The sequence below is a fragment of the Sturnus vulgaris genome, chromosome 4 (genome assembly GCF_052056855.1).
Source record: "Sturnus vulgaris isolate bStuVul1 chromosome 4, bStuVul1.hap1, whole genome shotgun sequence".
Classification (NCBI taxonomy): domain Eukaryota; kingdom Metazoa; phylum Chordata; class Aves; order Passeriformes; family Sturnidae; genus Sturnus; species Sturnus vulgaris.
The window spans coordinates 63,527,061-63,552,280 of NC_142246.1; the positions used below are offsets into that span (position 1 = coordinate 63,527,061).

The 25,220-nt window shown below is 42.8% G+C and overlaps 1 protein-coding gene across 3 annotated transcripts; it reads left to right on the top strand.

Moving 5' to 3' along the window:
* The first annotated feature begins 1,844 nt into the window (after window positions 1-1,844).
* On the top strand, window positions 1,845-22,783 carry KLHL8 (kelch like family member 8). Of its 3 annotated transcripts, XR_015803376.1 has the most exons (11): window positions 1,845-1,890; window positions 9,102-9,348; window positions 12,237-12,785; window positions 14,854-15,040; window positions 15,745-15,888; window positions 17,070-17,181; window positions 18,797-18,965; window positions 19,485-19,644; window positions 20,007-20,065; window positions 20,601-20,802; window positions 21,203-22,783. XR_015803376.1 is itself a non-coding variant. In XM_088164121.1 (10 exons), exons 2-10 carry the CDS (start codon window positions 9,142-9,144, stop codon window positions 21,324-21,326), a joined length of 1,854 nt encoding a protein of 617 aa, XP_088020247.1. In that variant the 5' UTR covers window positions 1,845-1,890; window positions 9,102-9,141; the 3' UTR covers window positions 21,327-22,783. The 3 variants fall into 3 exon arrangements, 2 of the variants coding, with proteins under 2 accessions (XP_088020247.1, XP_088020248.1); XM_088164121.1 differs by lacking the exon at window positions 20,007-20,065; XM_088164122.1 differs by lacking the exons at window positions 1,845-1,890; window positions 20,007-20,065 and adding an exon at window positions 3,485-3,679.
* The last annotated feature ends 2,437 nt before the right edge of the window (window positions 22,784-25,220 follow it).

The following is a 25,220-nucleotide window of genomic DNA, read 5'->3' on the forward strand; positions in this document are numbered from 1 at the left end:
CCAATTCCAGCCTTCTGGAAACTCCACATGGACAGCAGCATCTCTGCCACATACATTCAGGTTAGTACCTCTCAAAAACATGGATGAACTTGGGGTGGATTGCTTGAGATTTTTATGTTCAGAAAAAAAATGAAAAAATGACTTTGCTGAACAGGAATATTCTGAGATGCATTAGATGTATTTATGCAAAACCTAAAATGTGCTGGGTTGATCACAACTAGTGCAACTTTTTGATAAGCATGTCATATAATCAATTCAGCTGTTTGCCACTGAATTCTCACCTTCTCTGACCTCTATGGAATAAATGGCACAGGGCTGTGGAATAACAACCCAAACCCATCAGATATATTTGAGATAATAACAACTGATCCCCATATTTTCATGGGCAGTCTTCTGTCTCTTTGTCAAACAGGCTACCTCAAATAGAAGTATTATTTAGTTGGACATTTTTGCCTTTAAAGATTCCTAAATGGATGTGCATCTCCTCCTAAAAACAGTATATGTGTACTCTGTGTGGAACTGCAAAGCTCCAGCCACTCATTCCCAGATAAACATTGATTTATAAAACACCTTCCTGCTTTTCAGCAGAATTGTGTTGGGTTCAGGAAAAAAGGAAATCCTAGAATTATTATGCACATCTGTAGAGCTGAACTTGGCATCCAGTGTGAGTCCAGCTTTCAGCTTTGCAGTATAGAACTGGGAAATCTACCGGGCTCTTAACCTGTGGGGCTGGAGGTGACGGGCATTTTCACTTGGCAAGCTGTGCTTGCTTTTGTGCAAGGAAATCTCCATACTCCCCAGGGCATCTATTTCTTTCATAAGGGCTTTCTAACAGCCTGCAAAGCTTTCTTGGCCAATTCTTTTCAAGTTCTGAAGTCAAGCTTTGACCAAATGGAATAAAGACTTACATTTATTATTCCCCAGGCAGAGAAGGGTACTACTAATAAAGAGACTGAATCAACCCGGGGAAAAATGCGTATTAGGGAAATGTATTGCTGCACTGGAGGGGCTGTATGTACCTCTCTGTATGTATACATAAAAAATATACACTCGTAGAGTGCAGAGCTGGTGGACAGGTGGAGAGGAAGGAGCTGGTACCGCCTTTTCCTCTGTATTACATCCTTCTCCCTCTGAACTTATGGAGAGCAGTTCCTCCAAAATCTGAAGCAGGATCACTCCGATCTGCATTACAGAATCAAAGAATCACAGAACATGCTGATGTGGAAGGGATACACAAGGATCATGGAGCCCAGCTCCTGGCCCTGCACAGGACATCCCCAAGAGTCACACCCTGTGCCTGACAGCATTGTCCGAATGCTTACTGAGCTTTGTGGGGCTTGGTGCTGTGACACTCCCACGGGGAGCCTGTTCCAGTGCCCAACCACTCTCTGGGGATAGAAGAACCTTTTCCTGATATCCAATCTAAACCTTCCCTGAGAGATTTTCGGGTTGTTTCCTCGAGTCCTGTCACTGCTCAGGAGAGTGAAGAGCTCAGAGCCTGCCCCTCCGCTTCCCTTCAGGAGGAAGCTGTAACTGCAATGGGGTCTCTCCTCAGTTTCCTCATTTCCAGGCTGAAAACACCAAGTGCCCTCAGCCACTCCCCACGCGATCATTCCGGCGGAGATTGCGATGGCATTTCTCAGGAGATGCTCTGCCTGCTTCTGCTCCTCGCTGAAGCCCAGCCCTTTTACGCTCCAAGAAAACCCATTTCCCGCACCGATGGAAAGCACATCCCCGTCAGTTTTCCCCAGGCAATCTGAGGGGGTGGCAGCGCGGGAAGCGCCGCCGGCCTCCCGCCTTGCCCCCGCCCCTCCGCGCATGCGCGCTGCGCGCCCCCTGGCGGCCGGCGGGCGCTCCGCCGGACCCGCCGCGGCGGCAGCGGCAGCGCAGGTGAGCGGGGCGGGCACCGGGCACCGGGCAGGCACCGCGGGGCTCACCCCGGCTCTCACCTCACGCCTCCGCTTCCCCCGCGGTCCGGAGGGCTTCGTCCCACCCCACGCCCTTCCCCCGCCGTCCCGCGCCCTCATCCCGCGCTCGTAGCGCCATGGCGGCTCCCCCGCCCTTATGTAACGCGCCCCCTGCCCTCAGGTTCCGCGCCGGTGTCCCGGGAGCGGGCTCGGTGGGGCGGGTGGTGTTCCTCCCCTTCCTGCGGCACCGCCGAGGGCTCCTGCCCCCGGGGCAGGGCGGCACGGCCCGGAGCCGCTCCCGGGAGGGCCGCGGGGCCGACCCGGCTCCCCCCTGGCCCGCGGGGATGGCCGCGATGGGAGCCGGGCCGAGCGCCGGTGTGCGGGGAATTAGGGTGGAATCGGTGGGAATGGTTACCGGAGCTGGGCTGTGCGCAGAGGCGGCACCGTGCCCGAGCTCGGCATCGGGGGCACCCACGGAGAGAGCCCCGGCGGCCACGCCGCTCGAGAAAGGAGATAAATGTTAATTGAAAATGAACTGAGCCGGGATTCCGCGCGTTTCAGGGTGCTCCATGCGGAGACCACAGCCGAAGGTGGTGCCTTAGTCTGCTCGCTATCGGCATCTTGTGAAGGATAACGAGTAGTCGCTTAGCTCACCCCAAAACAAATGTTTGTGTTTGAAAAAGCAAGAAATTGACGTTGCTGTTGGGGAGAGCCTCAGGAGTTTCTAGCTTTTCCTTCCTTTTCAAATAAATAAGAAATTAAAATGTCATACCTCCCCCAGCTCTTGAAACTGCCTGCTTGGCTTTCCTTCCTCTTTTGATGGGTTCCCTCTTCCCATCTCCACTCAGTTGCTAACTGGCCACTGGCAAGTGTATCTTTGTTTCTTCCTTTGCCTAAGTCCTTCCTATATATCCTACACTTGTAAAAGTTACAAGACTCATAGAAACCTGGCTTCCTGTGATTGCTGTGCTGGTTGCAAAGGCTTCTGCAAGGATAATCAACAAACAAATCACACTATGAAGAAAGACCACAACGAGTAAAACAGCTCATCAAGTGCTGTCAAATTGAAACCACAACAGACGTGTCTCAGATGTCTGTGCTGGAAATGGAGGTTAAGCTGCAAAAGGTTCAGCCACCTTCAAGCAATGTGGTCTGAGGTTTTTGAGTTAGTTTGGGCCGAGTCATCTCTCCGCAAACTCTTGTGCTGCGGAGGAAATGTGACTGCATTGTTGCGTGGCAAGGTTGTGCCTCCTGTTTCTGTGCTGTGTGCTCATGACCTCATTTATTTTATTAATTGTTAGTGGGATGTCACTAGCCTGGCATCGAGTTTTCTGGTTGGCTGTTTATTTGTAAAGGCAAATGTAATCGGTGTGGTCACAAGAAGACAGGATCATTGTGTAATGACTGCCAGTAATTTGATGCAAGGCAGCACAGTACCACATTAGCCAGTGCTTTAGTTCTTCCCCAGCAGGCTTCACCAAACAGATTTTGTAATAATAATTTCTTGCAATGGTTGTAGCATCTTGGTTTGTGAAGCCTTTTTGTCTTGTATTACCTCTGCCACCTCTTGATTTCAGATTTTGAAGGAGCCTTGCAGCTCTGGGACAGAAGGAAGGTGATAGTGCTTTATGGTTTGAGCTGTTTGTCTCGTGAATCTCTGCTCTAAATGCGAGAATGTGATGATGGCTGGCAGCTAAGGCAGAGAGTCCTGGGAGGAAGGGACTGGTGTGTGCATGGGAAGCATTGTTTGGCTGCAGTTCTGGGATGCTCTGGTGGGTACCATGCCTTGATTTACATATACAGGATAAAAGAAGCTGCCAACTCACTTAGAAATGATTTTACTCTCTGTTAAAACTTCCCAGGAATGGCTGGACTAAATGCTGCTGTGGAGACTATTAAAATATTGTTATTTTTAATATGGTCTGTCAGAGAAGACAATAGTGCCTCGCCTTGGTAAGGGACTCTTCTGTGTTCTTGTGAATGTAGCAGGCTAGTTAAATTTTTGTATTTATCAATCAGCACTTCGCTATGCTCCCATTGCACTGATTTTCAGTGGTTTTTATTTTGTGTTTTACTTTTTGTGTCTTCCCAAGTTTACTTTGCATTAAAAAAACCACGCCTTAGTTACTGCTGTACCTGCAAAGCAGGGTCCTGCCTTGCTGTTTTGTGACTTCTGAGGGATGTTGTTGGTTGTTCTGAAGCAAAAATGAAGCATAAATAAGTCATGGCACATGAGATTTTTGTTTGTTTTTTATAATGCAGAATTGAACAAAATTGTCAACCTGTCATTCTGTAAATCCCAGGAGACAGGTGGCCTTTCTGGTGTTTCACAGAAGCTGGGATTAAACCTCAGGAGAACTTCACTGAGCATTGACTCAAAGAGAGCTGGGAGGAAATCGTCTCAAAACAGCATGAAGAACTGCCAGGAAGAATTATTTCCAAAATGAATTTTTATCTGACTATGCTTTTCATGCTCTACAAAACACTTTTCTGTTTTTTCCAAGGAAGAGCTGTTCTCATTCACTGCTTGTGTGTCTGCAGCACTGATGGGGATTTGATTATACCAATTTAAGAGAGATGGTGCCAGCTGTACCCATTTCACCGTTGCTGAGCTACCTGTGTGACAAGTAACACAAAATACTAATGTCACTTTTTGCTGCAAAGAACTTTGGAAATGCTGAAAGGATTCAGAAACTCTAAATTAGTGTTGTCTAAGAAACTTTTCTATGTGTTTCTACAAAGCAATCTCGGTGGTTTTAAACAAGCTAAACCAGTTAGATGGGTGGTTTCTGACTATTTTTTTTTCTTTCTGTTAAATAACTTTCTACTGAAAAGTGCAGTAGGTTTAGGATTGTAATACAGTGTGTCATTTGAACGTTCCCCATGTTTTCCAGCCTTGTCTAATTTGACCTAGTTAGTGTGGGCATCTGAACAGTTCTGCATAAAGTTTCCACATCATCTTTAACAGAAATTAAAGACGAGAAGGGAGAATGGGAGAGAACTGAGGATTTCCTACACTATTTTATCTATCAGTTTTCCCCCTCCGTGTTCCTTCTCGATGGTGCAGCTGTAGCCAAGGCTGGCAGTGAAACAGCTGCTGGCACAGTCCCTGCCAAAGCTGCTGCTTGTCTGCAGTTTGCACTGCAGCTGCCTCCTGCCCTTCCCACTTCTCTCCCTCTGTGTCTTCCTTAGCTCTGCCAGCTGTCCTTTCTCCAAACATTCAAGTTCTCGTAGTACAACACAAGACAACAACTCGAATTGCTCTGTTAGCTGGATTAAACTGGAGAAGATCTTGTTGCCGCCTCTGCTGCTCTGATTTTGTGGGCAGCAGTGAAAGCATTTCATTACCCACTGAGACTCACCAGGCTCTGTGTTAGACAAGTTAGTTTTACACAGCCACATGTACAAAGGCAAATTTCTTGTCTCCTTCAATTAAAAGGCGTTTTTAGTTTCTGAGGGAGGCTGACCACACTTCTTTGCACAGATCATGATGTGATTTTAGTTCTTCTTGGGGATAGGTAGTCAAAATTGCATACAGGATACTTGGGGAAATTTCATCTGTGTCTTTATTTTTCCTGCACTTCTGCCACCTTTTTGCCAGCTTTTGTACCACCAATCATAAGGAGCACTGGATTTACAGATTTAAGATTACCTCTTATCTGAACACTGCCTAATTTTTGTTACAGTGGCAATCGTGGTTTTGTTTGTTTTATATCACTGAAGTGTCTTCCTCCCATGTGTCAGAGAAGGAATAAGGATGATCCCTTCATTCTGGGACATGGCCTCCAGAGGTGCTCCACAGGGGAAAAGGAGGCCATGTCTCCAACGTCTAGATTGGCTTGTCAGCCAGGATTCCTGGGATTTCATTTCATAATGGGGGAAAACAGAGCAATGTTATTTATGTTCTATCACTGCCTATTGTCTTCAGTTTCTTTCTGCTTCAAAATGGAGGTATTTTGTCTCTACTGAGCACAAGTACTCAATGTGACTTGAGAAATTTTATGCTTTATTCCATTTAAGATTTAGCTAGAATGTCTGAATCAAAACCATGTCACATTCAGATGTTACCTGAATTAGAGCAGTTGTAAGATAGCCTGCTTGTGCTCTGACCTCCCATCCTTTCTTGCTTTTTTAAATTAGAGGAGCAGCTAGGAGGGGATCCTCAGTCCCTTGCCTTAGGGCCAGCACTGATGACCAGAGCACAGAGCTCTTGAGAATAGCAGACATCATCAGTATTTCTAAATATTTAACTTGAACAAGGAAATTGCTGACTGGCTCTCAGTAGATGGTGAGCTGTAAGTGTGTGGGGTTTGTTTGTTTGTTTTTTTAATCCAGACAGCTACTCCTTCATGGAAAGTGTTAAGTAGCTGTTTTCAAGGAATGATAGATGATGTTATGAATGAGGCACTTCCTTTAGTTTCCTTAGAGTCACTTGCTGTGATGGTCACTTATACCCTTAATGTCATCAAAATATTAGACTGCATGGAGGCTGAAAGACTCAATTGCCAAGGTGAAAAAGGGAGCACATTATTGAAGTTCTGAATGGCAGTGTTTTGCTCTAGAGAGGAAAGACTGTGTGTGTGTTGCATTCACCCAAGACTAAACTAACCTCAAGTAGTTGGATGTTATTGTTGAATTACTGTTGATTTGGGGAATAAATCTGTAATGGCTCTTCTCTTTGTTTGTGGAGTATATATTATACTGACTTTCATGAATTTGGAGTCATCTTCAGATTTTCAGAACTTAGTATCTTGAGTCAAGTGCTACTAAAATTAATTTCTTTTTCATTGAAAATCTGAGATTAGAAAAGGTTTATGGCTAAAGATGAGCCCAAGCCAGGATTTTCTGCAAATGAAACATGGCTGCAGCTGGTACTTTCCATAGCAGATGATGATTTGTTTGAAGATTCAAATTGCAAGACTCTGTAATTAAGACCAGTGGAGGATTTGGGGATAGATGTCTAAAAAGATTTGCATGACCTAGGTGTATGACAGAAGCAAGATGCTCCTGAATTGGTGACTTGGGGGGAAGAATAAAAATCTACCTGCTACCAAGTCTCATCAGAAGAAAACTGAAGTGTGTCAGTCTATTGCTGTCTGAATATTTCTGAAGTTATGTTACACATGTTCATTCTTAACATGTTGCAGAAACTTCTCTTTAGTTGAGGAACAGTAATTGACTTGTCCTCATGTTCCCATACACATATTTGATATCACAATACTGGGCACTCCCTCATAGATGTGATTTTCTTATCTATGGCTGTGTGCCCAAGTAATGCCATTGGTTTCCTCTGGTGTAATTTCTAGTTTCTTCCTCTACCATATCAAGTGGGTACTTAGTATGTGTCAAGTATATAAATCCAAGTATGCAGTCAACTGCTTCTCTTACAGGCAAGAGCTCAGAGCATCTCCAAGACCTTTATTTGCTGTGAGCGTGAGATATGAATGTAAAATTGCTTAACATCAGTTATATTTGGCTTTTGTGTTACTGCTTAGTTCATGTGTAGCATAAAAAATTCACCCCGACAGCACTGATTTTTTCTTAAGACTCATGGGTTTTATGTTGGTGTTTACAGTGGCATACCCAGAATAGGAAAAATGTACACATCAGCCTTTTTAAGGAGGGAGTGGTAAAGCGAGAGTGTCAGTCAAAGACCAAAATAAGCATGAGTTCCCTACAAGTGTAGGCTAGAGATGCTATATCTTACCTACATTATCATGTGAATGAATAGCACATGGTGCCTTTCAACATCCCTATACAGAATTTCACCGTCAGTCTTCTCCTTCTTGTTTGTCCATGTTAATTTTTATAACCTCAGGATATTGTGTTTGAAGCTCTGTGTCAGCTTCAGATCTCAGTGCTAATAGTGACCTCCTGGAAGGGCATGTTAAACATGAGTACCATTCATAGAGGATTCATTTGAGAACCAAAATACCATAATGAACTAGAAAAACATCTTAGTAATTTGTAAATCTGGCATAATGAAGCTTAAGTTTTCAGCAGAAAAGGTATTCGTTGCTATAAACTGTATAAAGGTCCCATGATCCATAATATCTTTGAGCTAGTTTGTAGTTTTGGAAGAAGTAAGATCTTTCTCTTACCTGAATTTTAAAAGATGAGTACTTACCTTGCTTAAAGCACCAAGTATTCTATGTTTGATCTCACCTTAACCTGCCTGGCCCAGTGCAGCCACCAGCTCTGTCACCACACAGGACCTGGAGCTGGCAGCAACCCCGTGACCTACAGCAGGAACAAGTGTGGTTGCCTCAGGTCACTTCCTGCTTTTTCTCCAGTACTGATGCATGAAGAGCTGTAAGTTTAATAAGAGGCATGGACGCTTTCAAAGTCTCCCAAAGGAAATCAGTTCTGCTCCCAGACATGTGACTTAAATTTTTAGTGCAGAAGAATTTTTTGTTCTTTGGCTAGTCCACTTCCTCCAACACCAGGGTCCATGAGCAGAAGTCTCTGAATTATAGCAGTGATAGACTCTTAGAATAGAATGAAGAATGAATGCATCATAAAGTAGCTAAAAAGCCATGAAACCAAAGGTAGTCGGTTCCAAAAGAGGAACATGCTTCTCAGTGTAGTCTGGAGTACCTTCCGGTGCTTAAAGGTGGCTTATGAAAAACAGGGAGAGTTACTTTTTACAGGCAGGTGGTCATAGGGCAAATGGGAACAGTTCCAATGAAAAGAGATTTAGATTAGATGTTTAGAAGAAGTTCTTTGCTGTGAGGGTGGTGAGACAGTGAAAAATGTCCAGAGAAGCTGCAAGATGCCTCATCCCTGGAAGTGTTCAATACCAGGCTGGGTGGGGCTCTGAGCAACCTGATCTAATGGAAGGTTGGAACTATACAATCTTTAAGGTTCTTTCCAACCCAAACAGTTCTATGCTTCTATGGTACATATCTGCCTTTTTCATGTTTTTATCAAGAAGTATGGACAAGAAGTTCATAAATATGGCTTTTCCTAAAGGTACCTACATAGGATTCTTAGCTGTGGGTCTCTTTTTTTGTTCCTTCTTCTCTCATCTTCCCCAAGTAAGATCATAGGTAGTATTATAATGTAATTGAAGTGTTATGTACTAGCATTACCTAATGTCTCATTTTCTACTTTTGTGTGTGTTCTTAAACAGGAAGATGAACAGAACTGAATTTTATAACCTAACTCCTGATGGGCTGGATTTTATCTTGGCAGGAGTTTTTGAAGATTGATGCACTGAGAGAAGAAACAGCCAATGGCTTCAGAATCCATGGTCCCTGAGCAGGCAAAACAACATCTGGTAAAGGGAAAAAGGCGGCAGCAGCAGCAGCAAACTCGGCCTTCCAACAGCGATGGGGACGAGGATGTCTTCGTGTTTGAGGCAAATGAGGCTTGGAAGGATTTTCACAGCTCTCTTCTTCATTTCTTTGAAGCTGGAGAGCTCTGTGATGTTACACTGAAGGTGATACTTGTCACATATCCATTGCATGTATCAGTCTGAAGATAAAGCTGCAGATAAGTGTGTTGGAAGGTGGCTGTGAATATTGGCAGGGGTGTGGAAGCCACAGAATATCTGTTGGATCTGAGGCATCTCTGGAGATGCTTATATTTTTTTTCTTTATTTAGGAAGTTTACAGCTGAAATTTAAACACTTGAAATCCTGACAATCTGAGAGAGGAAGTACATGGCTTTGACCTCATCCAACTTGCCTTCTAAGCAAGTTCCTTCTCTTGGTCCCTAATTACTGTGCAATTCCAGCTCCTTGTAGCCTCTTTGTTCTCAATATACTTTCATCTCCAATTTTACCTCCATGTCTGCACTTTGTGTTGTTTTGCTAGATTCTTCTCAGCAAACGGGATTTCTGGAACAAATCTAACTTCCAGCATTCTTCAAAGAACGAAAGAAAAAAAACCCAGACAGTTGTGTTCTGCAGCTGATCAAAGAGTAAAGGAAGAGAGGGAGGAAGCAAATTTTGTGATTCTTGCATAGCATTGCTTTAATGCATTATTTGTAACTCAGCTGTATATTACTTAGATCCTGATCACAATAAATTTGTATTTAGCATGCAAAGAAGTGGGTGCCAGCACCTTTGACTATTAAGTATTGCTTAGCTAAAGAACTTGCTGGTGCAAGATAGTTATTTAAGGAATAGTGATGAAGCACAGTTCCTAAACCAAGAACAAATGACAGTTGCCTTTAGGATAAGTTGTTAGCCTGCTGCTTTAACTATTAGATATGAACAGGGAAAATCCTTGGCACATGCATGCCCCTCGTGTTACCAACCCTCTTCATCCCTTTTCTTCTTGGTCACTTCATTTTTACCTTCCCTCCTTTCTACCTACCCTTGCAAAAAAAAAAAAAAAAAAAAAAACAACAAAAACAAAGGCAGAAAGTCTTACTTTATAAACATATTTAAATGCATATTCCTGCTAGGGAAACTTGCCTTGGAAAAAACAGTTTGCTGGGGCTGGAGTTTAACTTTCCCTAAATTAGGCTGGTATTAATGTTCATTTGTATGATCTGTGTGGAGCTATTTTGGTAACTTAAGAATGCTGGATGACGTGATTTTCAAGTAACTGTTAACATGTACTTGAATTAGAATTTTCAGAGGGGCTTGATTTTTCTTGCTGTAGTGCTCACGCCTCACTCATGTTTTAAGAATAATCAGATCATTACTGAACTTTTTGCTTTTGTGTGTGACCTGAGTTAGTGAGCAATTCTGGTATTGCTGTTGTCAGACCAATTATTGTTCTAACTGCTGACTCTTAAAATATGATAGTTAGTAACTGGAGGGGAACTCTGATCTCAAAATAGCAAGAACATGCTAGGTAACTGGTGGAAGGAGTCCCTGCCCATGGCAGGGGGTGGAATGAGATGGCCTTTAAAGTGCCTTCCAACCCAAACCATTCTGTAACTTAAAATTAAGCAGATTTGAGTAACATAGTAAAGCCACTTAATTCAAAAGAAAGGTTTAATTATGGAGTGGGATGATGGGCAGAATAAAAGTGTCTGAAGGTAAGGATGGCCTGGAAGTTTTCCCTGATACATCAGACCTCTCACTGGTGGCATGTTTTTATATCAATACTGTAGTTAGTTGGTGTGCTGATGCTGTGACAGTGATAAGCTGTGGGAGCACACAGGGAGACTCCCTCTGCTCCAAAGAGTTAAATTCTGGAATTTCACCTACTCTCCTGCTGCTGTCATATGAACAGTCTTAGAAGGCGGAGAGTGGCAGATGAATACCATCTGCTTTTCTCCCGGTGGTTTGTTTTTTTTTCATTTGGTTGGTCTGAATTGTTCCTTCTGGAGTGATCTGAAGTTACCACACTGAACCATCCATCTTTTCCTCTTTTTTAATCTGCATACTCTTGCTTGTGTGTTTACTTTCTGTACTCAGCTCGCTGCTCACCAGATAGATTACACTTGTGTTGATCATACTCTTTAAAAAAGTAAAGCAATTGTGTATTGAATCAGAGCTAGAAAAAATCCAAAATATCCTTTATAATTTAGTATGTTTTTGTTTTTTTAAGTGCACACCAGCTCTCTATAGTACCTTCATCTGAAAATGAACATGTAATTTGAGTCTGTCAGGGAAGCTGGTTGCTTATGTCAGCCATCCCTTTACATGCAGAGTGACAAAGGCTGTAAGAAAGCACTCCTGCAACACAGATAAGCTGTGGATTGTTCATTTACCTTCAGTATTCAGATTCTTTTTTAATGTAGTGGAATTCTAGAATTTTGTACATGAAAATCTTATCTTACATTTCTGATCAGAATTTTGAGGAATACCTTCTCTTTATGGGGAATACACTGTCTTTTGTGGCTAAACATTCTGAAAATATTGAAGTGATTGGTAACTTTTAATAACCCCTGAAATAGCTGTTATTCCTATGGTTTTACATAAATTTGCTTGTATAAACATCAATTCCTTGACAGCAGTAAAAGTCCAGAAGTCTAAATTAAGTACTCTAAAAATGTCACTTTCTAATTTTCCCCCCTGAAAGTCTCTGAGTACATATAAAAGACAAGCAGTCTCCTCCTATCTCCAGGATGCATCTAGAATATTTCTAAGGCTGCTTCATAAGGCAAGTTCAGTGCTGTCAGCAGTAGCACTGATGTTACGGCTTTGCTCTACCCTGATGGCCAAGCTACAGCTCAGAATTCCTTTGGATGCATGGATGTAATGTCAGAAGTACAGGGCAAATGGGTTCATTTGTGTGGACAAAATACAGACGAAGCACATGGAGTCCAGAATTTTTATTCAACTTCACTGTTCCTGCTTTGACAGCCAGTACTGACATTCCAGCAAAACATTGGGGATTTTTTTGTTGTTGTTCTTTTCTCTTTCAGGTTGGTTCAAAGCTAATCTCCTGCCACAAACTGGTGCTAGCTTGCGTTATCCCGTACTTCCGGGCCATGTTTCTTTCGGAAATGGCTGAAGCCAAGCAGAAGCTGATCGAGATCAGGGACTTTGACGGCGACGCCATCGAGGACCTGGTGAAGTTCGCGTACTCCTCGCGGCTCACGCTGACCGTGGATAACGTGCAGCCCCTCCTGTACGCCGCCTGCATCCTGCAGGTGGAACTGGTGGCCAAGGCCTGCTGTGAATACATGAAGCTGCACTTCCACCCCTCCAACTGCCTGGCCGTCAGGGCGTTCGCAGAGACCCACAACCGCATCGACCTGATGGACATGGCTGATCAGTTCGCCTGTGAACATTTCACCGAAGTGATGGAGTGCGAGGACTTTGTGAGCGTGTCACCACAGCACCTCTATAAACTCCTGTCCTCCAGTGACCTGAATATTGAAAATGAGAAACAGGTTTACAATGCTGCTATCAAGTGGCTGCTGGCCAATCCACAGCATCATGCTACGTGGCTGGATGAGATCCTTGGACAGGTAGGGCAGACCGAGGCAACAAGTGCCTGTCTCATCACTGGTTTAGTTGTATAATCAGCTCTCTGTACTTGAGTACATCTGAAAGTGAAAAATATTCTTAGCTTTTGGTGCCTCTTCTAGTATTCAGAGTTGGGAGTTGACCATGGAAGCAAGTTAGATTTCTTAAATATCAGAGAGAAGTGATATTCTCCTGTTTCTGTAGAGAGGAAAGTTCTCACTTCATGCTCATGGCTGGGAGATGGGGAACCAACAAAAAGCTACATCTGTGGTTGAGCAGAAATATTTTATACTGACGCAAAACAAAATATAAAGTCATCACTTCACTTGGCTTGCCACTCCTACAGCCTGATATGCTCACTGCCCTTGCTGTTACATATTTGTACTTAAGAGAGGAGGCAAAGCTGTTAAGTTTTCTTACATGGCTAGGAAAGGAAACTAACATATGTCACATCAAGTTGTGTCATAGTATTTGAGACAGGTGTGGAAAGCCTGTATTGGGAAGAACTTGCATGCCATGTGCTGCAAAACATTCCATGTGTCTTAACAGGTAGATTGGCTGTGCAGTTTTAGTTGTCACCAAACTCCAACTTGATTATTTTGCATTTGGCTGAATTGATAATATTGACGTTATGTGAGTAAGGAGAGGTCCACTGAGATGCTGCTGTCATTGCCTTCATGAATCATTTTTCACATTTCCTAGGAAAAGATCACAATGGTTTATTAGCTATCTTCCAAAAACTTTCAGTTTCATCTAGACTACCATGAGGTTTTTGGTACAAAACCCCCTTTCTTATTATGCTATACTTAAACTTACAGGCAGTATAATTAAAGATTTTTTAAAAGAAATTGATGAGATTAACAGTTTCACTCTATTGATGGAAACCAGAGACTAGATTCAAGCAAAGAAAAAGTAAACCTCTTCTTGTAATTATGGGTTATTTGCCAGAGCCTATGGAGTCATTAGTTGACTTGGATATTACTGCTAGCAGAAAACATGCCTGGGCTTCCGGACAGTGATTATCCGTGTCATATTCAGCCTTATGGGGTTTCACTGTTATAATGAGGTTCTGAATTTAACAGTCTGGAGTTCTTACCACTTCACTAACCTTAGGAGTCTGTCAGCAGGGCTGCAGTGGTACTTTAAAATAGCCTCAAATAAGCTGGGCCAAAATAAAGGAAGAAATGGGACTAAAAGCAAGGAGGTCAGGAAGAATGGGTAGAAACACATGCTTGCTTCAAGGCAGGGGTGCTTGTCAGTGCTGTAACAGTCCCATCCTTTTGCTGTGAGAAGCACTGGAGCTACTGGGCTTCTGCACCATTGCTGTTAAGCCAGCTGAGAGCTGCTTGATAGTGTTGACTCCAAACTATAGGAAGTCAGGTGGAGATTTCCTTCAGTTCCCCCCACTAATGTGTCCCACCTTTGCCTCCGATTGTACTTTGTATTCTGCACTGTTTGTCTTACAAAGAAGGATGAAAGGTTTTCTGAAATAAATGGCAGGAAGGATTTAGAGAAGGAAACAACTAGCTCTCGATATTTATTACTTTTTTTTAAGATTGAAGTCTGTCAAGTCTGCCTTAGAGAAAGGTGTTACTGCACTAGCAAAATGTCCTTCATAGACATGTAGTTCATGGTGACTAAATGTTTCCTTTTTGACTTGCCACCCACACAAAATGAACCATTTTAGCACAAACCCTCTGACACTGACATAGCAGTGAGATTCATAGCCAACAGCACACTAAGTTGATAAAGCCCTGGTAAAGCCACAGATGGTGCCTGCATCACGCTGGGCAGGTGTGCGTGCAGCAGCGTGTCTCCTTCCTCGGCACAGCCTGGGCCAAGGGACACTTCTCCACTGTGGCTGAAATGCAGATGGTTGTAGCAGACATTATCACCAGAAAGAAGTGTTCATGTGGCTGTTGTGTGGAACAGCTCTGAGAGCTGCTCTCCTTCCTGAGGAGCGTGGGGCTGCCGGTGGCTCCGCAGCTGCCGGCCGTGCATGTGCAGCGCTGCATGGTGACACTCGGCACTTGAGCCACTTTTCTCCAACTGTGTTCATTTCTGTGTCAGGTACGGCTGCCTCTCTTGCCCATTTGTTTCCTTATGGGTGTTGTGGCAAAGGAAGAGATTGTCAAGCAGAATCTAAAATGTAGGGATTTGCTGGATGAAGCAAGGAACTACCACCTTCACCTGAGCAGCAGGGCAGTGCCTGACTTTGAGTACTCCATTCGCACAACACCAAGGAAGCAGACTGCTGGTAATTAAATGTGTGTCTGGTTACCCAGTAGGGAGTGGTGTGGAGAAAAGGCAGCACATCTGTGCAGGTATCTTGATATCAAGCAGGTATAGCTTGATGTCGAGGGTTGTTCATGACTTGATGCAAAATTGGGAAAGCTGCTGTGTATCTCTCTGGTATTTCTATAATGTGCTGCATTTTCCTAGCAGAACTTTAGCAGAACTTTTCTTTCTTTAAAGCGTTAGTAATTTATCCCGATTGGCTCTATCTGGATTAAAGCCAGAGCTGTTACATATATTATGACCAGGCAATCTGTTCAAAGCTGTACCAAAAACAGTGGACAGTTACCTTTTGGTGTTGAAGGTTGAGGAAACTTTTCAAGTCTTTGACTAACCTACACCAAAAGTGAGTGATGAATGTTTACCACAGATCATAATTTCTACATCATTATATTTAACAAACAATGGATTTATCTCCTTAAGCCAAATCACAAAAAGCATATTTAAAATATGCATTGTTTTTACAAGAGCACAGATAGCAAATTGCCATAGAGCATGTCAAGCAAATGCCAAAATCCAGTATCAAGTTATGAAGGGCAATGACTGTGTTCCTTGAAGTGAAATACAAGTTCCCCCAAACGACATAATTTTCAGTTTGCTCTGCTATGAAGCTGTTTTTGCCCATCCTCCTGCTAGTTCTCTGGAAGCCTGCTTTGTGTTCTGCAGGTGTGCTGTTCTGTGTCGGTGGCAGAGGAGGATCAGGTGACCCCTTCCGCAGCATCGAGTGTTACTCCATCAGTAGGAACAGCTGGTTCTTCGGCCCTGAAATGAACAGCAGGAGGAGGCACGTGGGTGTCATCTCCGTGGGAGGTCAGTAACCCTATTCAAGTAACCCCAGCCAAAAGGCACTTGTTTGCTCCTTTTGCTGTGTTGGTGCTTTTACTAACTGTACAAGAAATAAACTAATTGCTTAATTGTTTGATAGCCTTCAGTTTAGTAAAGCTTCTCCCCCTTGAAGGAGTGTTTGGTCCTGAGCCGATCTGAGACTGTGTTTATGGAAAAGACATTGCTGGGAACTGACAGAGCTGGGCTGCTCAGACTTGGGAGACTTCATGGAGACCTTATTGTGGCCTTTTTGTGCTTTAAAGGGAGCTTGCTAGAAAGAGGAAGACAGGCTTTTTAGTGGAGCCTGTTGTAATAGGGCAAGAGCTAATGGTTTTAAACTAAAAGAGGGTAGATTTAGACTAGATATGAGGCAGAAGTTTTTTAGAGTAAGGTTGCTGAAAACCTGGAACAGGTTGTCCACAGAAGTGGTAAATGTCCCATCTCTGGAAGTGGTCAAGGTCAGACTGAATGGTGCTCTGAGCAACCTGAAAATTAAAATGTCCATGTTTATTGCAGAGGGGCTGGACTAGATGACCTTTAAAGGTTCCTCCCAGCCCAACTGAACTGTATATAGCTTCTGGCCTTTAATAGGTGATTTACTTATTTATTTACTTATTTAAAATCCATTTATAAAGAAATGGTCTTACACAGCAGTCACCCAGAATTTGCTAGTACTCATACTGGCTCCCTTCCTACTTAAATCCATCCTGGAAAGTTACTAAGTTACTAAAGTTACATAACTCTTCCAAGAGCAGATCTAGCTTTTGGGTCTCCATCTTCTGAAAAAGGTCTGTGCAGTCCAGAGCAGCTTAGCACCAATAATGCAGCTTTCTCTTGTACATGGGAGCCCCTCTGTTGCAACAGAACAGAGATCATTTTTCTCCATAGAAAATCTGGAGAGACTGGTACATGTGTCCAAACTGATTTGACCTGCAGTACTTAAATTATGAGATTTTTTTGTCTACATAATCTGAAGCTTTGTGCAAAAGTTCACATTAGAACAGATTCCTGGTTGAGTGCAGCATATAAAACTCTGACGTTGAAAGCATTTAAAAACTTTAACCTTTATTTGACCTCTTTGTCTCCACATAGGCAGGGATATTATATAAATGAAAACTGAAATGTTGCCAAGCAATCTCTGTATCAAAAGATGTCTGTGTGTTCAGGTAAAGTCTACGCAGTAGGTGGACATGATGGAAATGAACACTTAGGAAGCATGGAAGTATTTGATCCTCTCACAAACAAGTGGATGATGAAGGCATCAATGAACACAAAGAGGTACATGTGTCCCATGCTCCAAGTCCTAGTCTGTGATGTGCTGTTTCTTGCAGATGCTTAAAAACATCCTGTCTCTCCTGCCTTTTTTGGGGGTTTTCAAACTGTTCTATTTCTAGGAATTTCCTTCCCCTATTTTGGAGCTTTATGCTATGAATGTATTACCCTTCTGTTCTTTTTGGAGGAGCTGGCTTCTGGACCAGGGGCCTCTTCTGCCCCAGCTATGCTTGCATTCTGGCATCCAGGGCCTTTCTGCTGTGCCCAGTAAACAACTTGGAACTGATGAACTGGTTCTGTGGGGCTTTTGCTCTTTTTAAGAATGAGCGAGATAACTGCCAGCATTACATGAAAAGTGAAATACTTCATAGTGAAAATCAAGAAAGTGAAATACTACACCAGGAAACAAATAGCTGCCTATTTGTGTTTTTCACACAAAAGGCCAGAAGCATGCAATCTCAAAGTCAGATTGAGGGCTCTTTTTGCCTTGACATTTAAGATTCTTCTAAGGAGTTACTGGGCTCACAGATCTGTAATTTTTTGTTTCTGCTGTTATTTAAATCAATGTCCCTAATTCTGCATTCCATTTTATTGTTTGTTTTTCAAAGCATCATGTCCGAGTAGGAGTGAAATATTAAGTATGACTTAAGTCTGAAAGCTATATGTAGCTGTGACCTAATTAAAGTAGAAGACCCAGACTCCTAGAAGTGGCTTGCTCTACTTCCTCCCTCCTGCCACCACCCCAGGGCATAATCTCAACAACAATCAGCCCTAGATTTCTGTGACATTTATTACTGAGTACTCGGGTAAATGAAAGGCTTGCTGTGCCTTGGCCACTTCCCAGCTCCACTCCTCCCATTCACAGAGGTCTTGGAATACTTAATGGAGAAAATAACTGCCACCATTACATGGTGTCTGTGTTATCTTCTGAGGCAATTTAAGATAAGGCCAGGATGTTGCCACAATGTTTGTTCTGTAGAAAGATTGTGCTTCCCTTGCTGCTGCCTCGAGTATCTCTGAACCCGCCCTCATTAAAGAGACCAGAATATTGTCAGTAACATGGTAAAAGCAGAAACCTAATGCTACATTCTAGACTATGCTTTAAATTTTGTAGTAGTGATTGTACTCATATTGATAGATTTAGTAGAAACAAATCTGACAACTATTTTAACACTTAATAAAAAACCACCAGAATGGAAGACATTGCAATTAAATCTTGCTAGAGTTCAGCTACTTAATATTCAGCACAGGTTTGCCTTTTAATATGTATTAGTATCACCCCAATCATTCTCAAATGGTAGCAGCCAGCTATACCATCAAAGTTAAAACCAGCAGGTTTTGGTTCATCTTCTGATTTAATAAAATGGAGAAATTGTATCTGACATTGTCCTGTGTCCAAGTATGTGATCAGAGGACTTGGCCTTAGAGTTGGCATTCAGTCTAAAGGACACAGGTGTGCAGAGGGCCAGTGACATGATTTACTATAAACGTCACTTTTTAAATTTCCATCGCTGTTTTCCCCCTAGTTTGAGGCAGGTGCCACTCACGTAGCATGGCACTAGCTGTGTGGCTCCCTGTGGTTAAGGAATTTCACTGAGCTGTTGCTGCTGTGGTTCCCTAGGAGAGGCATCGCCCTGGCGTCCCTGGGCGGCCCCATTTACGCCATCGGGGGCTTGGATGACAACACGTGCTTCAGCGACGTGGAGCGCTACGACATCGACTCGGATCGCTGGAGCACCGTGGCCTCCATGAACACTCCCCGGGGAGGCGTGGGCTCCGTAGCCCTGGTGGTGAGTCGCTGCTTCCTGCGCCCCGGGCTGGGGCCAGCTGGGGAGCCCAGCTGCTCTTCAAAGCTGCGTTCACAAGGTCTGAAGCAAAATGCAGCTGGTGGGTCTGAGCGCCTCTGGTCATCAAAATCCCGTGCAAAAAGTGAGGATGTTTAGGATAATACTCATGGCAAATGGAACTGTTTCAACAGTATGTGAGGTACTGGGAGGAGTACCTTTCTAGTGACATGAATAGTGCTTCCTGTCTCACTCAGCTGACTGATTTGTCATGGTAACTATGTTTAAAGATAACCAAATGCATGCTCTACTTTAATCCCTCTGTGCTCTGAAAAACAGCTGCAACACTACAAAACTGCTGGCTTCTTTCATTGGAAGAGATAGCATTTATGTTAGATAGTTAAATCTGTTGGAATTCTTAAATGAAAGTGGATGTACCACATTTTCCTATAATTTTAACACTGCTTATGAAAAGCTCAGTAAAGGTAACTAATCGCAAACAATGTTTGTACAAATATTTTCCAGAACCACGTTTATGCCGTGGGTGGCAATGATGGTGTAGCATCTCTTTCCAGTGTGGAGAAATACGATCCCCACTTGGATAAGTGGATAGAAGTGAAAGAGATGGGTCAGCGAAGGGCTGGGAACGGTGTCAGCGAGCTCCACGGCTGCTTGTATGTTGTGGGTGAGTAGGGATGTGGCATTTTGTAGTGCTGCTGCTGCTGCTGCCAAGTGCTGGGCTTTGGAAGAGGCTGTTGTTGCTAGAGGAACTGGAACAGATAGAGCTGACCTGTACTTGGTGTTCTCGGGCAGGAGAAGAATGCAAGCACAGCCAGGGCATGCTTAAACAAAGGTAGGTTAGCAAGGAAATTGAAAGCAGCTCCTAACCCACATTTCAGGACAATATGTCTGTATTAAAAAATCCTCTCAAGACTCACTACTCTTGAGTTCTTTTAGGAAACTATTCTTAAGTTCACATGCTTTCAAAGCACTCCAGTTGTGTTCTGAGTGTAGACAACAGTAGCTTTTTTTGCACTTATTCCACAGCTTCTTGTCTTGTGTGCTACCTTGTATTTACCTGCTTTCCTGAGAGAGGAAGACGCCAGGTAGGTGTGCCACAGTGATAGTTTAAAAAGCTCTGTGTATTGTCATAAGTGCTTAAATATGTTTTGAACAAAATGCTCCTCTGACAGCTTCTCCAGCAAGGGGAGTGCATCACTGAGTCTTATATGAAAATTTTTTTCCCTACTAAAATATTTGCCAGTGCTATAATTTGAGAACGCTGCTGCAGTGTGTTTTGCATAAAGTAAAACGAGTTTAAGATTGAGACCATCCTTATGCTGGTGTTAGCTTGCTTTCTCTTCCAAATGGGAAGCTGTTTCATTATGATGAATTCAGGGAGAAAAAATAATATAATTAGAATCCTTGCAACTTGAGTAGAAGAAAATTATTGCTCTGGGTGATGCTTGTGCAGTGAGAAGAGGGTGAGCTGTTAGATCAATTTTTAGGAGCTTGTAAAGTTCTGGTAAAGAGAGAGCTGGACAGGACGCACTGAATGCTGAGAATGATCAGATAATGCCAGTCTGGGATAACCCCTGCAGCAGGAGTGCCAAAAGCTGACCCTGTGATGGTTGCTTGCAGGTGGCTTTGATGACAACTCTCCCCTGAGCTCGGTGGAGCGGTTTGACCCTCGCTGTAACAAATGGGAATACGTGGCAGAGCTCACAACTCCGAGGGGTGGTGTTGGCATAGCAACACTGATGGGAAAAATTTTTGCAGTTGGAGGTCATAATGGCAACGTGTACCTGAATACAGTGGAAGCATTTGATCCCATAGTGAACAGGTAATTTCAATTGTTTTGTTTGTCCTAGTAAGACGAGGAAATCTGCCTCTGTGAAAACACAGCAGCAGAGAAGCAGTGTGCAGGAGGAGCCTAGCTGTTGTTTCCTGGTAATAGAGTATTGTCCATGACTGTCAATGCAGGGCTGCTGCTTGTATCACAAGGACAGTCTTGTCAATATTTAAGCACCTTCTCCTGCTCTGCTCCTCTCTATCCCTTGTCATTGCCCTTTAATTCAGTAACAATCTACGTTCTTCTGCTTGTTTCAAATCTGATTTTTCACTAAATGGGGTGCATTTTTGTGCAGAGCGAACAGCTAGGCAGTGTAATAGAATTTCAGGCACAGAACATACTCTCAGGTTGCTCAGAAAGGGCAGGAACTTATTTTTCTTTTCTCCCATAGGTGGGAACTCGTGGGCTCAGTGTCACACTGCAGGGCAGGGGCGGGCGTGGCCGTGTGCTCCTGTCTCAGCAGCCAGATCCGGGATGTGGGCCAAGGATCCAGCAACGTTGTGGACTGCATGTGAGCTCTGCCACCTCCTCCAAATTCCAAAGGAATGCTACAAGGGAGGCACTGCAGAGCTTCTAAACACTGTGTTTTGTATGGTAGGTTAAGGAATAAATCCGGCACATTTTCTTTGTGAAAATGGTATCTTCTGCAACTGTAAAGCTTTTGGTGGCTTTCTATCAATAGTGATGCAGAAAAGCCTGTGAAAACATGGAATAAAACTGTGACTCACAGGAACAAACCTGCCAAGAACTGCAATCATCCCATTTTTGAGAAGCTGTAATTTCAGAATCGTTTGAGGCAGCTGTTGCAAGGACTCAATATTGAACTGTAAATCAGGCATGTGGTGAGGAAAGGAGCAGCAGCTACTCCTGCTGAGCTTCCCCCAGCAGCCCTGCTACATGTTCTCTGGAGGGCTTGAGTGCCATTTAATTTAACTTATTTTCTAGAATGGAGTCTTAAACGTTTCCCAGTTGTACAAGAGCTCTGTAACAGAAGGTGTCTCAAGTTTTAGAAATAATGACATCCCTGATGCACACTGAGGCAGAGAAGTTCACTGCTCACCTCCCAAGGGAATGCTGGCAACAGTGAAAATTGCAGGGATTCTGTCTGGAAACTGTCTTTCAAAGTACTTTTTCAAGCTAATAAACTTGTTAGAAAGCTGGAAATATTCTTGACTTGAGTTTAGCCACTGGAATACTGGCATTCTCTAGGCTTCCATTAAATTTGTAGTTGCCGCCCCCCTCTCCAAAGGAGAGTTTCTGTTGAGAGGTCCTTCCTGAAGTAACCAGTGTAATTTGTCCTATTTTCAGATGATAGTGTGTGAAAATGTAGGCTTCAGTGGTGTTTGAATCACCATTTTTATACAAAATGGAAATGCATAATAAAATTTGTGGTATTCTGTAATATTTTTAAGTGCATCTCTAGAAGACTTGACTGATTTCAGTATCCAGTAGCAACTCTGGTAACATTCTCACATTACTTGCTCTTTTAAGGGAGCAGATAAATAACCTCAAAACCCTAAATGAACCAAAGAAAGTCATCAAGAAAGATAATTGGGAATAAACCAGTATTTCGATCAAAAACTGAGATAGCAACATGACAGCCCTGCGTACAAAGATGTCTTGTTAGGCCATGACAATCCCTGAATCCCAAGTAAAGTCCTGCTGGAAGACTGCAGATTCCTGTTCCTGCATCACCTTCAACAGACCAACAACTGACAATCCTTTGTGACCAAAGTTTCACGATCACCAGGTTGTTCCAAATGCCCAGGGAGAGCAGCGAACTTCTCTGTGTTCAGGACCAGGAAGAGGCAGCACAGCAGGAGCGAGGAGGCACAGTTGTGTTTCTCTGCTGAGTTACCATCATGTGGCTTTCCTGCCCAAAATGGCTTTGCACTTTGGTAGCACCCAGGGACAAAGTGAACGGTACTGTAAATAATGAAACATTGCAATAAAACATTTGTACTTCAAAGCATTTCATTTGTTGTGTGTCTGGAGCATCCTGGTGCTGGGAAGCTTTACAGCCTTGAGTATTTTTTGGTTTCTCAACAGGAAGCTTTTGTTAGCAGGGAGAATCCTGCATTACCAGCATGGGCTGCATCACCCTGCTGCCTTCCTCGTGGTTACCCTCATGGCTCTTGACTTCACTCTGAGGGGTGGAAAGGAGGGATAAAGATTCCCTCTCTGGGACCAAAGGGATGTCCTGGATAACAAAACCCCTGAGTTTTCTACCAAATGGCCCTGACTGTGAAACCAGGTAGCCCAGCAGTGCAGGTTGCCAGCTGATCCATTTCTCCTCTTGATGGAAAAGTGTGACACCCATGGGTGCAGCCTGTGGGTGACTCACATGCCTGGACCACACTGACCACAGCACCTGCCACATACCAAAGGGGGAAGTGTTCAGCAGGGAAATCAGGTTACAGCAAAAGCTCTAGGATTTTGTGCTGTGTGGGAAGAGCTGAAGTCACATGGTGCTAGCTCTGAACATGATCCTAAAAGAGGCATCTCATTTGTATTTCAATGCACACCCCCACCCCAACACTCGTGTTCAGGGCTCTGGAGGTGTATCCCTAAGGACTGGCAGGAAAACTGCAAAGCAGGCTTACAAGGAACAACCCTGTTCCCAGAACAGTGGTGTCCCACATTGTTAATCTTGGATGGCACCACAGCTAAATATATTTTGTACAGAGCTGGTTTTAGAATCACTATTGCTGGAAATGTGCTAATGACGACAAAGTATAACCAGAAATAAAAATACAGGATTACTGTGGTGACAAACTGCAGTGACCTGCCTGCACATAAAGCTGTTGTGATTTAACACCTGTCCTGGCAAGGGAATGCAAGTTGTTAGTTGAAAAAAAATTTCAACGTGGCATCAACACAACTAATAACCATGCAAGTCAATTATACATAAAAAAAATACAAATCCCAAATGAGCACCCCTTATACACAATGTAATTAAAGACCTAAGACAAACAATGAAAAAAAAACAGTTTAAACTCTCCATGCTTCAAACAATTATTAAAAAGCACCTTCAATAATTATGATTTCGTACCTTTTAACCACAAATATATTACCATAACAATCTTAAAAAATGCACAATTCATGTTATAAAAAGTAAAAAAAAGAGCTCTCGCCAAATTTTTAAAAAATCCTATGCCAAAAGTCCACATGCAAGCCTCACATTAAAAGAAATGAACAAAAAAAGCTCATGATAAACCACAAGACCAAGCAACAGTCAGCCTCCAGACATACTCTCAAATATAAAAAACTCAACCACTATACAAATCCAACCTACTAAAGTTTCAAAAAGCATTTATACAAAAGTAAAACAAAAAGTATCTAAGTCGTTCATTTCTTTCATAAATCACCTAACTCAAGCAATAAAAAAGGAGTACAGTAATGAAATAGCACATCCTCATCTACTTCAAAGCTTAGCTTTTGCAAATGCCAATAAAAAATACAAACACATAATTAGTACCTTGCCTGATCCACAGCCAACCCTGCCTCAGATAATAAAGACATAGAGCAAAATAAGTACTCCTCAACATGTAACAACAATCCAAACAAACACCTTAAAAAAAACAATTCAAAAAGCTTCTAGAAACTACAAATCAAAAACTAAGAAAAACCCTTACAACTCTTCGTGTAACTCCTCACACAAAAGACCACTTGTTAGGGGTTAGTAGTACTAGTTAATTAGTGGCTTGTTTTCATTTTTTTGTCCACTCAGAGTTAGGATTAAAACATGAAGGAGATGAATTTTTCGTTTGGACTTGGTTGATTATTAAATCTTATCTAAAGTATAGAGAGTTCTACAACACTTCCAGCTACTAGTTAAAAGCAAGCGAAAAGGAGATTAATCTAGTTAGTTACAAGGTTTTTTAAAGCTAAATTTAAAGTCCAATTAAAAGCTGATGCCTATATGATTTACACTTTTGACCTAATAACCAAACACCTGTGACCTGCACTGGGGGATTTATTATCTAGCTAAAAACTACTACTTGAAAGCATGAAAAAGAAGAAGGAGGGAAGAGGTAACACCTAAGAACTTCCATCTTGTCCCATACCTATTACTGTATTCTAAAAACCCTACATTCTAAACCCTTCACCGTGTGACACCACACCTATTCTAACTACACACCTGTGGCTTTATTACTCAAATTTGGATGCCTTTTCCAAGGCCTTAAATCAAAAGTAGTATTCCCCTAAGAGTCAGTGTCAAAAAGGACAAAAAGTTCAAAACTTCCAAGCTTCCAAGTTCCCACAATGGAACAGTGATGACAAAGGAATATCCCCCCCCACACTTCATGCTGAAGAACAGAGCAGCCACACAGTGATAGGAGGCCCTACCCAATACACCTTCTTTAATTATGTTTTTTATGTTTTATTTGGTTATACTTTCCCAGCTT